Here is a 12,389-nt window from a genome sequence, read left to right on the forward strand (position 1 = left end):
ACCCTGTCTCCAAAAAAAAAAAAAAAAGATACTAATCCATTTGGAGTTCATTTTTGTATATGATGTAGGTAAGGGTTCAACCTCATTCCTTCGTACATGAGTATCTAGTTTCCCCACCACCATTTGTTGAAAAAACTGTTCATTTCCCATCACATGGTCTTGGTATCCTTATTAATAATCATTTGACCATATATAAAAGGGTTTACTTCCCGGCTTTATTATCAGTCCATATATTTGGCTTCACCCTAGTACCGTGCCGTTTTGATTTCTGTAGTTTTGTAGTAAGTTTTGGGAAAAAACCAACAAAGTATGAATCCTCCATCTTTGTTCATTTTTAAGATTCTTTAGGCTATTTTGCACCCTTTGAGAGTTCTTATGAATTTTAGGTTGGACTTTCCTATTTCTGCAAAAAAAAAAAAAAAAGCATCATTAGAATTTTGAGAGAGATTCCACTAAATCTGTAGCTCCTTTGGCTAGGCTTGGCATCTTAGCAATGGCCTCTTAAATCTTCCAATCCATGAACATGCCATCGGTCTCTATTTACCTATGTGGTTGTTATAATCTATTCCCCCAATCCTCCTTCTCAACCTTTGTTGTGGAACTGAGATTTGAACTGAGGTTCTCACACGTACTTGCCAAGCACTCCAGCACTGAACTACCTCCCCTGCCCCTTTCATGTTCTTTTAAAATTTTGAGATAAAAATCTCACTAAGTTGCCCAGGCTGGCCTCAAACTTGGGATTCTCCTGCTTCAACATACAGAATAGCTGGGACTACAGACATGCCCCACCACATTCAGCTTCTTTCAGCAGTGTCTTTTAGTTTTCATTATACAAGTCTTCCACCTCCTTGATCAATGTGTAAACATTTTATTCTTCTTAAAGCTTCTTGAGTGGAATTAATTTTATATTTTTTCTGATTGTTCATGTATAGATATTCAACCAAGTTTTGTGTGAATCTACTGTCTTTCTTTTCTTGTCTTTTCTTTTTGAGACAGGATCTCCCCATGTTGTTCAGGCTGGCCCCAAAATCAGAATGTATCCCAGGCTGGCTTTGAACTCATGGCAATCCACCTGCCTCAGCCTCCTGAGTGCCAGGACTACAGGTGTGTGCCACCACACCTGGCTTCAGTCTTTGTGAATTTTTAGCTCTGACTTCTGAACTCAGGACACCCGTGGCCCTGTGTGGGTGACTCCTCCTTGCACTGCAAACTGAGGACTCTCTCCAGGTAGTAAACTGGGGCGATGACAGAGCTAATCTCATTCTTTCCCTTTTTCTCAAGAATCATTGTCTGTGGACTAGGGAGGTAGCTCAGTGGTGCCACCGCCTGCCTCACAAAAACAAAGTCCTGAGTTTGATATCCTGCGATGCCCATTGTCCACGGCCTGGAAACAATTGTTTCATATACTGTGTCTATTTTTTAATCATTTAAAATGAGAAGGTCTGGGCTGGGGATTTAGCTCAGTGGTTCCGCTGTCTGCCTTGCAAGCGCAAGGCCCCGTGTTTGATCCCCAGTACCAAATAAATAAATAAACTGAGAAGGTCTAGCCAAGTGTGGTGGTGGAGTCCCAGCACTGGGGAAGCTGAGGAAGGAGGATCACCACTTTACGAGACCAGCTTAGGCTACACATCAAGACCTTGTCTCAAAGAGAAAAAGAGGAGAACTAAGACGGACTATGTAAAGGTGCAAATTTCCAATGATGAATGTCATTACATTGTATATACCTTAAATGTACCAATAAAATGAAAGAAAGAAAGAAAGAAAGAAAGAAAGAAAGAAAGAAAGAAAGAAAGAAAAATATAGTCCCTATTATTCTATCATGGGCAGAAGCTGAAGTCCTTTTGCCTATCTCTGTATATCAACCAACTTGAAAGAACATGGGCCTTCCTATGATTTGCCTGTCCTAGGACCTTCCCACCTTCTAACCAGGTATGGCCAGAGACACTTGGTATAAAACTCTGCTGTGACAGTGGGCCACCCATTTAAACATGGGAAAATAGCCTGACTTCTGTTGTGATTCAGAGTGGTTGCCCTCCCAGAGTTCATGAGTTAAAGCCTAGTCCCTAATGTTAGGAGGCAGTGGGACCTTTAAAAGACAGGGTTTAGCATGAGGTTTTGGGGTCACGGGCACTGCCTTAGGAAGGGACTGCAGAAGTACTTGTATAGCCCTGATTCGTTCTTTTGAGACAGATATAATAAGAGCAAGACTGGCCCTTCCCTGCCATGTGGCTCCCCGTCTCACCATGTGACCTCCCCCTCCTGCATGGGCCCCTACTCCTGTCCTACGGTATGCCACAAGGTCCTCACCGGAGCAGAGGTGATAATGATGCCATGCCTCTGAGCCTCCAAAACTGTGAGCTTGGGCCAGGGATTCGGCTCAGTGGTTCTGCTGCCTGCCTCACAAGTGCAAGGGCCCGAGTTTGATCTCGGTACAACAACAAAACTGTGAGCTAAAGAAATTTCTTTCCTTTATACATTACCCAGCCTTGAGTATTTTGTTATGGCAATCGAAAACAGACTAACCCAATGTCCTTAGAAGAAGCTGAAGGCATGGAAGATCTCATGGCCAACTTGCAGAAAACAGCCCTTAGTTAGGAGTCCACTGGTTGGCTTAAAAAAAAAAAATCCATTTCAGTGGGGAGAAGAAGAAAAGGAAAATTTGAAGTCTAGGCTTTATTTGTTTGGTTTTTTTTTTTTTTTTTTTTTTTTTTTTGTACTGGGGAGCTTGTACTTGCGAGGCAGGTGGTGGCACCACTGAGCTAAATCCCTGACCCTAGGCTTTAGAGCAAGATGCCCAACAGCCTTAATAAACCAATGGCACCGGAAGAGTCTCGCTCACTGAGCCTTCCATACTCCCAGCCAGGGCTCCTGGCAGACACCTCTGGGGTGTTGAAGTAAGACCCTATTTCAGCAGATAAGGATTCTCCTTTTGAGAAATACTTCCTAGCTTGCTTTTGAAGTTTGGTATAAATATCCAGTAGAAAAAGTTACCATGAAATCTGAACTGAGCATTGTTTAATCCATCTCACTTCAAAATTGTGCAGCCCAGAAGCTTCCGTTATTAAGTCGAATCCAGACTTTGAAGGGATATCAAGGCCACTGGTGCAAGTTGTTTAAGCCTTTGTATATACCTTTATTGTCCCCTGTCTAGCATGTCTGCCTCTGCTTCTTTGCTCCCATCCTCAGTTTAGGCCCCTGACTGAATGGGGCAGGGCCTCCTAAGAGTAACAGAGGCTCCGGGTAGTCTGATGACAGTGCCCGGAAGTGAGCTGCCTAAACAGTCTCCTGGCAAAAGAGCATGGAAAGTTCCATTTTGAAGATGGAAGTGCAAAGCAGCATTTTCCCCTTTACCTTTTTGGAAACCACCCAAGAGCAATAGGGAGAATAAGAAACAAAAGTCCAAATTCCAATGTTCAGCAAAACAATGAGCGATCTCAAACTTCAAAGCCCACCTCAGGTGGAAGCGATGCCCAAGTCTGGGGAGTTTCTCCCAGAATTGCTTGTGGGCGGAAGAGGCAAGTCACAACTGCCTCAGATCTCAGAAAGGGCTAGAGAAATGCATTCCCAAGGGTAAAGGGCACACCACAAAGTGCAAAAGCAACCTCGGGGTCTGTTGTAGGTGTCCGAGAGAGGGAGAACTGAGGCAGAGTAACAACAGAAGCTTCCTATACGGTACCTTGCTAGGATCAGAAAGGGGGAAGATGGTGAGAGCCAAATGACGTCAAACAGGCAAGGCACTGCCCGCTCTCCAGGGCAGCAAGATGGAAAAGGTGCTTCACACTATGGAAAGCTCTATAAAGAAGTGAGGATCTGGGGGATTTCAGGGGCGTAATCAATAAGGTAGAGAAGATATCAAATACACTTCAGTTTCAGGTACCCAGACAAAATTCACAAAAGTAAACTGTGTACTAAGCTACAAATAAAGCCTCATTCATTACATTTTAAAAGGGAGAACCAGTGCATACATCATTCTCTAGCACGATGTTGATTTTTTTTGTACCCAGAATCAAACTCAGGGCCTTGTGCTTGCTAGGTGGACATTGTACCACTGAGCTACATCCCTGGCCCCTTTTTTGTTTTTTTGAGACAGGATTTCAGTATGAAGTTCAGGCTGGCCTTGAACTCACTTTGTAACTCAGGCTGGCCTCAAAATCACAGTGATCCTCCTGCCTCAGCTTCCTGAGTGCTGGGATTACAGCTGTGTACCACCACCCAGTCTTCTCTGATCACTATGTTATACAACTGAACATTAATGTTAAAACTAAGGGGAAATGATGCCCCTATCACCTAAACATTTTTATTGTTTGCTTTTTTAAAAATAAAAACTCTTGCTGGAAATTTAGCTCAGTGGCACCATGCCTGCCTTGTAAGTTTGATCTCCAGTACCAGAGATAGAGAGAGAGGGAGAGAGAGAGAGAAAACAGATTCAATCAGAAAATAGTTGAGAAACCATAAAGAAAACCAGAACTAATAAATAACCTGGGAGTAAGTGGATGCTTCTTTTATATGATAAAAATATATTTAGTTTAACCCAAAAGTCAGCATTGAGCTGGGAAAATAATGAAAAAAGATACCCACTGTTATTTCACTTGTTCTCATGTTCAAACAACTTAATTAGACAAACTAATTGGATATAGAAAAAAATCAAAAAAGTTAAAAATATCATTATTTGAAGATAATATGATCTCTACTTGGAATATGAAGAAAATCAACTTTTAAAAAGTATTATGAGTAATAAATAAATTCAATGGATATCATTCTGAGAGTTAATAGATCATCAGGCTTCTTGAGAACTTGTCAGAAATCCAGCAGCAAGCTGGGCATGGTGGTGCACACCTGTAATCCCAGCACTCTGAGAGGCTGAGGCAGGAGGATCACAAGTTCAAGCCCAACTTGGCGAATTTAGTGACTTGATGAAAATCTGTCTTAAAATATAAAAAGGGTGAAGTTGTAACTAAGCACAAAGGCCCTGGGTTTAGTCCCCAGAAGTACAGAAAGATGGAAGGTGTGGGGAGGGAGAGAGAGAGTTTCAGTGACTGGTCAGCTCTATCAGGTCCCTTCTGTTATAGAGCATGAGGTGATTTACAGACTCTGGAAGAAACAATTATTCTATATTTGGGTTTTCCTTCCCTGCAAGTGGACTATTTCATCATCCCTGGAATTATCATCTTCTCATAACACAGGGTGGTCCAGGTTGGAGTTTCTCTACTGAAGAAACTCCCTTCTCAGTGAAATAAAGAAGACAGTTGGCCGGCTATGGCCATTATCATGTTTCCTATCCAACAGAAGCAGCCGGCCTCATAGAACAATGAAAAGGTCTCAGGAAAACTGATCTCACAGAGGCCGGGAGACCACACCTGCAAAGCTGGGACACTTTCTTGCAGACAGCGATGGGTGATCCCAACAGTGACGGAAATGAAAAGCCAATTCTTCCTCAGCTAGGACAGAAGTCCAGGAAGCAAGGGCTGGGGTGGAGGGTGGCAGCTCTCTCGGTTACTGTTCTCTTTAAAGATATTTGTTTTCCATCCTGCCCCATTCCTCAGGCTCTGTGGACCTAACTGCCCCCAGGAACTCCTCATTTGGGACCCCTCTCACCACTAGGGTAATGGCAGAAAGGGTGTCCCCATGCTGTCTGTGTTCCCCTTGATTATGAAGAGGAAATAGAGTTGTAACTTCCTGATACGGCCTGGGTGGAGTAGAGATGGGAGGAGGATGACTTTGGTTGCCCTCATAGATCATACCCAGTGCCAAAAGTAACGGAAAACTCTCAGAATCTAGCAAATGTTCTAATTTTTTTCTTCACTCACTGTTGGTCCTAGCACAATTTACCAATCTGCTTAAGGTTTTAAGATGGGAAGAAATAACCCTTGGTTCATGAGAAACTAGAAGAGGAGCGGGAACACTTGGAAACTGTAAACTCTGAAAAAGTTCAGGAGAAACGTTGAAAGCAGGCTGAGTGCCCCTTCTGCGGGTCTAAATATGACTTGGTGTTGCCTACTTTTAGGCACATTTGTGGCTGTGGTAACTGAAGAGGTGGACATCCAGGGCTCACTTCTCGGCTCCCTTCTATACTCTGTCTACGTGCTGCACCCAAGCAGCCTCTCACAGGGCTACATAACTCTGGTATGTTGATGACTTTCAAACCTCAATTTCCAGTTCCAGTTTCATCTGGAAATCCAAACTATACATCTACCCACCCACTTGCTCAGCCCATTGGAGGACTCACAAGGATCTCAAATTAACAGGCCCAAGCAACACTAATTCCTACCAACAACCCCTAAAATGCTCTTTCTTCAGTCTAACCTTTCTCCATAAATGGCATCATGAGCCACTCAGTTGCTCAAAACAAGAATCTAGAGCTCCCCTCTCCAATATGGTAACCATTAATGATATGTGGTTACCTAAATTTTAATTTTAATTAAATAGGGCTGGGGACATAGCTCAGAGATAGAACATTTGCCTAGCACGTGTGAGGCCCTGGGTTCAATCCTCAGAATAATAATAATAATAATAATAATAATAATAATTCAGTCTCTTAGTTTTTCTAGCTACATTTCAAGTCTCTAACAGCAACATGCAGCTACTGGAAGTCAGACAGAACATTTTCATCATCATAGAAAGCTATTAGTGTTTCGCTACATTTCAAGTCTCTAACAGCAACATGCAGCTACTGGAAGTCAGACAGAACATTTTCATCATCATAGAAAGCTGTCATCAGTTCCTCTTTTTGTCACCTCCCACATCTAATCCACTAACAGTTCTGAAGATTCTACCCCCAAAACATTCCCTGATCAATCCACTTCTCTCCAAGTTCCTTCTACCACTCTGGCTGATACCACTATTATCCACTAACTACTTGGACTGCTAAAATTTTTTCTTCTAATCTTACCCATAATCCCTACTCCTAATCTTACCATAACCATTTCTCCTACAATGGACAAAATGATCTTTCTTAAAAAATGAAAACCATAGCAAGTCTTACCTCTACTACAACTTTTCTGTGGCAGAAACCGTGCTTTTATCCTTATATCCCTTCTCTCCTCCTAACTCAGTAATAGAACCTCTGGAAATTAGGCAAGCACATAGAAGGCAAGAATAAGAACATATTTTTCAGAGTCTTTGAACTTAGGTGTGGTCACATCACAAAGCTCTAGCCAATGAGGTGAGAACCGTGAGGTTGTGCGTAATTTCCAGACACGTCCTTAATACCAGCGGGGTTTTTCCTGCTACTTTAACCACTGTGATGGCTGAAGCCAGACTAGAACATGGAGTGAACTTGGGAGTGGATGTGCTGTGCAGCCACGCAACCAAAGAAGCTTGGGTCCTGACACAGTTTGGGGCTTTTCATCATACCTGGAAACTATGTTCTAATTACATAGCTTCCCATTACACTTAGAAAATTCAAACTCCTTACCAAAGTCTGGAGGGTTCTTCACGACAGGGTCCCACTCCAAGAAAATCCTCTCCACTTCCCCCCTCACTCACCATCCTCCAACCATGCTGGCTTTCTTTTCTCGCTGCTTCAACACAGGAAGCAGGGCTTTAGGGTTTTTGCGGGTTTTTCCAAGTGTCGGGGATGCTCTTCAACTGATCGCCACATGACTGACTCCTTTTGTTATCCGGATCTCAGCTGAAATGTCAGTGTTAGAGATGAGTTCCCAACCCATTCTAAGATATCCAATCAGTCATTCTTTTTCTAAAAGATCTTACTTTAATTCTGTATAAAGAATTTATTACTAACTGGTGATTCTTTCATTTGTTTTGTGTCTGCTTCTAATCCCACCCCACCCCCGAATGTAAGTGCCACAAGGGCAGGGATTTTGGTTAATTCACTGCTTTCGTATTCCCAGTGTCTAAAACGTGCCCAAAACCTACCATGCAAGTGTTTGTCAAACGAATAATTCCACCAAGGGGGATGCTTTAAAGCAGGGTTTTTTAAATTCAAAAGGCTCAGATTCAAACCAACAATCAGCCATGCACCAGCTGTGTGATCTGCTGCACATGTTTAACCTGACTAAAATGAAGAGTCCATCTATGAATTGGGATAAGAAAAAATGAAATGGCCTTTAAAAAGAACTCTTCTCCCTCCTTTCCTTTCTTACTCTCAGCCCCTCAGATGGTCACCTTTCTCCTTTGCATATCACTGCGCAGCCTAGAGCAAGTCTTTGAAATTTGGCGGGAATTATCTTTGGTCTTGTAGGACCAGAACAGTCCACGATCAGGACTCCACCTCTGTCTCGCGCGCTAACTTTGCAACCTCGATAGCCAATCAGAATTAGCGTAGGAGCTCGAGTGCCTAGAAGACACCAATCGAAACTGGGAGGCGGGCCTCAGTGGAAACAGTGGCGAGAGGAGGCGGGGACAAAAAGAAGGCACGCGCAGCCAAGGTCTCTTCTGACCAATGGGAGAGGCCTGAGGCCTGAAGGCAGTGGGGCGTGGTGTTGGCGGCTCCAGCACCCGGAGGCGGTCGCAGGTTGGGCCAATCAGAGCGAGGAGGTGGGAGAAGGCTAGCCAGTCAGCGTGCACGACAGACGAAGCAGGGGCGGCTGAGTCTGCAGCGGACGCACCCGGCTTCCTATCTTCTCTGTCAGGGTTGCCCGGCGTGCGAAGGCGGCGGAGGCGGGAAGGCTGCAGTGGTTGAAGGAGTGGTTGATGTTTTAGCCGGGAGGAGGTCGCAGCGTGTGGACCACGATGGTGATGGCAGCCAAAAAGGGTCCAGGCCCTGGTGGTGGGGTCGGCGGAGGAAAGGCGGAGGCGGAGGCGGCCTCGGAGGTGTGGTGTCGCCGGGTGCGGGAGCTGGGTGGCTGTAGCCAGGCCGGGAACCGCCACTGCTTCGAATGCGCCCAGCGCGGGGTCACCTACGTGGATATCACCGTGGGCAGCTTCGTCTGCACCACCTGCTCCGGCCTTCTGTAAGTGTACAGGCGCCGGGGTAGGATAAGGGGGGAGGACGGGGAAGGAAGGGCTGAGAGCCGGTGTGAAGGATCGCGGGGGCCAGGGCGGCGGGAGGCCGGGCTCAGGCTGGACGTGGAGCGAGAGAGGGTCGCCAACCTAGAGAGGGTCAGCTGCCGCAGAGAGGTGGCGGGGAGGGGAGGCGCAGTGGCGAGAAGACTAGGCTCTTGTGGCGGAGGGAAGGGTGGGGGCTGAGGAAGGACTCCCAGAGAGTCGGTAAGAAACTCCCCTTGGGAAGTCAGGGGAACTGCAGGTAGGGAGGGAGAAAGTGTGGAAAATTGAAGGGAACTGCGGGCGGGGGGGGGCGGATTTAAAGGGCCAGAAAATGACATATACCTTTAAAGGGAACTTCAAGTAGGTGGAAAGCAAAAAGGAAAGAGGTAGGGAAAGCTGGACTCAAACGAAGCATCTTTCTTCTTTCTGGCTTGTATCCCTCCCGGAATGTGAGCTGAAGAAGCTAATTGAAAAATAGGTGAGTTAACCCAAGTTGACGGCTAGAGATAGTGGTGTGGTCCAGAGTTCAGGTGCAGAGCCTTATCTTTCTGGGCTTTGGAATGCTAGCTGCGGGGTAGGCTGCTTACGAAATCTAATGGGAAATGAAAGCAAATGGGTTGTTAACCTGGTAAAGAGCAGAACTTTTCCAAAGGTGTGGAGATCAGGAGGAGCAGTTCTTAAATGTATTCATTTATACCTTTAAGCTCCTTGTTGCCATGGTTACCGTGGGCTGCAGCATCCAGCAAACTTTCTAAATGGAGGGAAGGGGCTTTGCTGTATAATCTGCAGTGCTACCCTTGGTACTGACACACGATTTGGTCATGCCAGAGCTACTTTAGAGCTACAGTTCTAGCCCAGATTTCTAGTTATATAGTAATCCCTCCTGTAGGGAATTATTTAATTAGATTCGTGATTAACATCTGATACTGGCCCTAGATCCTGGTTTTTATGTTTGTTAATGAATTTATTTTGCCTGGGTTTTAATTCTGTCTTAATACACTGTCTTTTTTTTTTTTTTTTTTTTTTAGCGAGGAAAGCTTTCCTTGTCCGTAAACCTTTAGGAAGCAGTAAACAAGCAATATTGTTCTTGTATGACAGATGGGAGAACAGAAGCAAAGAGAGGTGTAGCAACTTATCCAGTGCCATATGGAGCTTGCTGTTTTCAGCATTTGTTGTTTGATATTAGTTATGTTATGATCATGGCTGACCAGAAATGAAGAACCAGGTCTCCTTAGATACAGCTTAGAACTATTTCTCCACCCTGTTTTTATCTGCTTTGTCAAATTTCTATGTTCTGATCAATCTCACTCATGTGTTTTGAAGATGAAGTGGATTTTGGTCTAGCTCTTGGGACAATGATTTAGAACCCAAATAGTGTGTGTCATAAGATGAGATGGAGACTTAAGACTACAAGAAAATGAACAAGGTTTAGGAGTACTTACAGTGTGCGTAAAAAGAAAACAGCAATTTCCTAAAGATGCTGTTATGAAAAGGAAGATCTTATTGTAGTGTCTGAAAAGAAGTAAAGAGAAGTGGAGTAATAACATTGATGGTCTAGCTAGCAACACTGGTCCTAGGATGAAAATGTCAGAAAATGGGGTTAATTCATTCCTAGAGTTAGCAGTGACGGCATGAAAGATAAAACTGGATAAATGGGAAGTATTGACATCATTCTCATTGTTTTCTAGATCCTGGTTTAAAGTATCCTACAAATAACATTTCGATAATGACTATCTCTCAGTCAGGACAAAGGAAAGTCAAGGGATCTGGGCCATATTAAAAACTTGATTTCTTTTACTGGAAAAGCCAAGTCATTAAATATTACTCAGCAGGACCAGGGATGTAGCTCAGTGGCACCATGCCTGCCTTGTAAGCTCAAGGTGCTGCGTTTGATCTCCAGTACAAAAAAATATATATGTATGTATGTGTATATTTATATATTTCACCTAATATTTTGTTACAACAATATAAGAATCACTGAGGGTGTGATTCTCAAAGTGGTTGACTCTAGGGAATATATTTTGGTGGTAGGTAATGAGATACAAGGCCAACCCTTTGCAAGCAGGAAATAAGAGTGAAAGAGCAAGAGACTAGGCCAAATCGGGGCATGGTAGCACATGCCGGCAACCTCAGCACTCTGGGAGGCTGAGACAGGAGGATCATAAATTCAAACCCAGCCTGGGGAATTTAGTGACATAGTGAGATCCTCTCTCAAAATGGGGTGGGGGGGCTTTCTCAGTACCAAAGAGGGAAGGCATATTGAGGTTAGAAGGAGAGAAATAGCAGGAGAGACTCTCCAAGAAAACTGGTGTTTCCTGGTTATGATTGCCCTGGTTCTGGAGGAGTTTCTTGCTTCCTAATTGGAGTTCTAATTAGTGTGGCCTAGGGCAAGGCACATAATAAACCATTTAAAAGGGTTTTAAACTATTATTTGGCTCCTTGCTATGGGAAGGGTTAGGAGCTGGCAGGTGGGCCCCAAGCAGACTGTGTGGCAGGGAATGATTCTTGCTGTATGCCAGGTGAGGAGAGGTCACCAACAGTCCAGCCAACAATGGAGAGCCATGGCTTCCTTGTGGTGCACAGACCAGGTAGCATCTGAAGTCCACCCACCTGATTGCTCATAGATTAGGATTTTGTGGTGGGTAGGAAGTAAAAACTGTGGTAGACCAACAGCCTGCACTTTTATTCATTTGGTTAGTCAACAAATATTTATTGAGTACCCTAAGAACCTGAAACACTGTTTTGTTCTGGTTTAGTTTGATTTTTTTTGAGACAGTGTCTTGCTTTGTAGTACAATGTGGCCTTGAAGCCACTATGTAGCCAGGCTGTCCTCAAGTCACAAACTCACGGTGATCTTCCTGCCTCAGCCTCCAGAGTGCTGGGATTATAGGTGTGGGACACCATGCCCGGCTTTTTGTTTTGTTTTAGTTTGTTTTGGTTTTTGAAACACCAATTTCAGATACTGGAGATATGGTAGTGACAAAGTCCCCATCTTCATGAAGCTTTCCTGCTAGCAGCTGCCCTGGAGGATAAATACAGTGGACCCTTGACTTATGAACTCATTTGGTTCCCGAGGGCTGGTTGTCACTCAAGTTGGTTGTAAGTCAATATAGCTGAGATTTGGATGTATACCTGGGTATACACTATAGATAACCCAAGCTGTTCATGCACTAGGCCAGTCATAACTTGAGGGTCCACTGTTAAGTCCTTTGTTATATGAGTGTATGTAGTGCTACATATAAACAAGTAAAGGCTCAGTATGGATTAGAGAGTTATGGGAACTCATATTGAGATGTGAAGCAAAGAGAAGAAATATTCTTTGTTAAAATAGGTATAGGGCTGGGGATTTAGCTCAGGGGCAGTGTGCCTGCCTTGCAAGCACAAAGTACTGAGTTCAATCTCTGCTACAAAAAAAAAAAAAAAAAAAAAAAAAAAAAAAAAAA

General features: G+C 44.1%; 1 protein-coding gene and 1 long non-coding RNA gene across 6 annotated transcripts in view; one reads left to right on the forward strand and one right to left on the reverse strand.

The window, feature by feature from the left end:
- Positions 1-217: 217 nt before the first annotated feature.
- LOC104851924 lies at positions 218-8,444 on the reverse strand. The gene is made up of 3 exons (XR_777338.2): positions 8,125-8,444; positions 7,486-7,630; positions 218-403 (listed from the first exon to the last, which is right to left on the reverse strand). It is a non-coding gene; the product is annotated as an uncharacterized LOC104851924 (long non-coding RNA).
- A 9-nt stretch (positions 8,445-8,453) lies between these two features.
- The window catches only part of Agfg2 (ArfGAP with FG repeats 2), a 28,119-nt gene continuing 24,183 nt past the window's right edge, over positions 8,454-12,389 (forward strand). Inside the window, exon 1 of one of the 5 annotated variants that reach the window (XM_010609341.3) lies at positions 8,454-8,912. In XM_010609341.3, coding sequence (XP_010607643.1) covers positions 8,692-8,912 — 221 coding nt within the window. In that variant the 5' untranslated portion in view covers positions 8,454-8,691. Of the gene's footprint in view, positions 8,913-8,933; positions 9,425-12,389 lie in introns of those variants that run through there. The other 4 variants (XM_010609352.3, XM_010609358.3, XM_010609369.3 and 1 more) reach the window with 4 other exon arrangements.

This window comes from Fukomys damarensis, unplaced genomic scaffold, assembly GCF_012274545.1.
Source record: "Fukomys damarensis isolate Sample0158 unplaced genomic scaffold, DMR_v1.0_HiC HiC_scaffold_17, whole genome shotgun sequence".
NCBI classification, from domain to species: domain Eukaryota; kingdom Metazoa; phylum Chordata; class Mammalia; order Rodentia; family Bathyergidae; genus Fukomys; species Fukomys damarensis.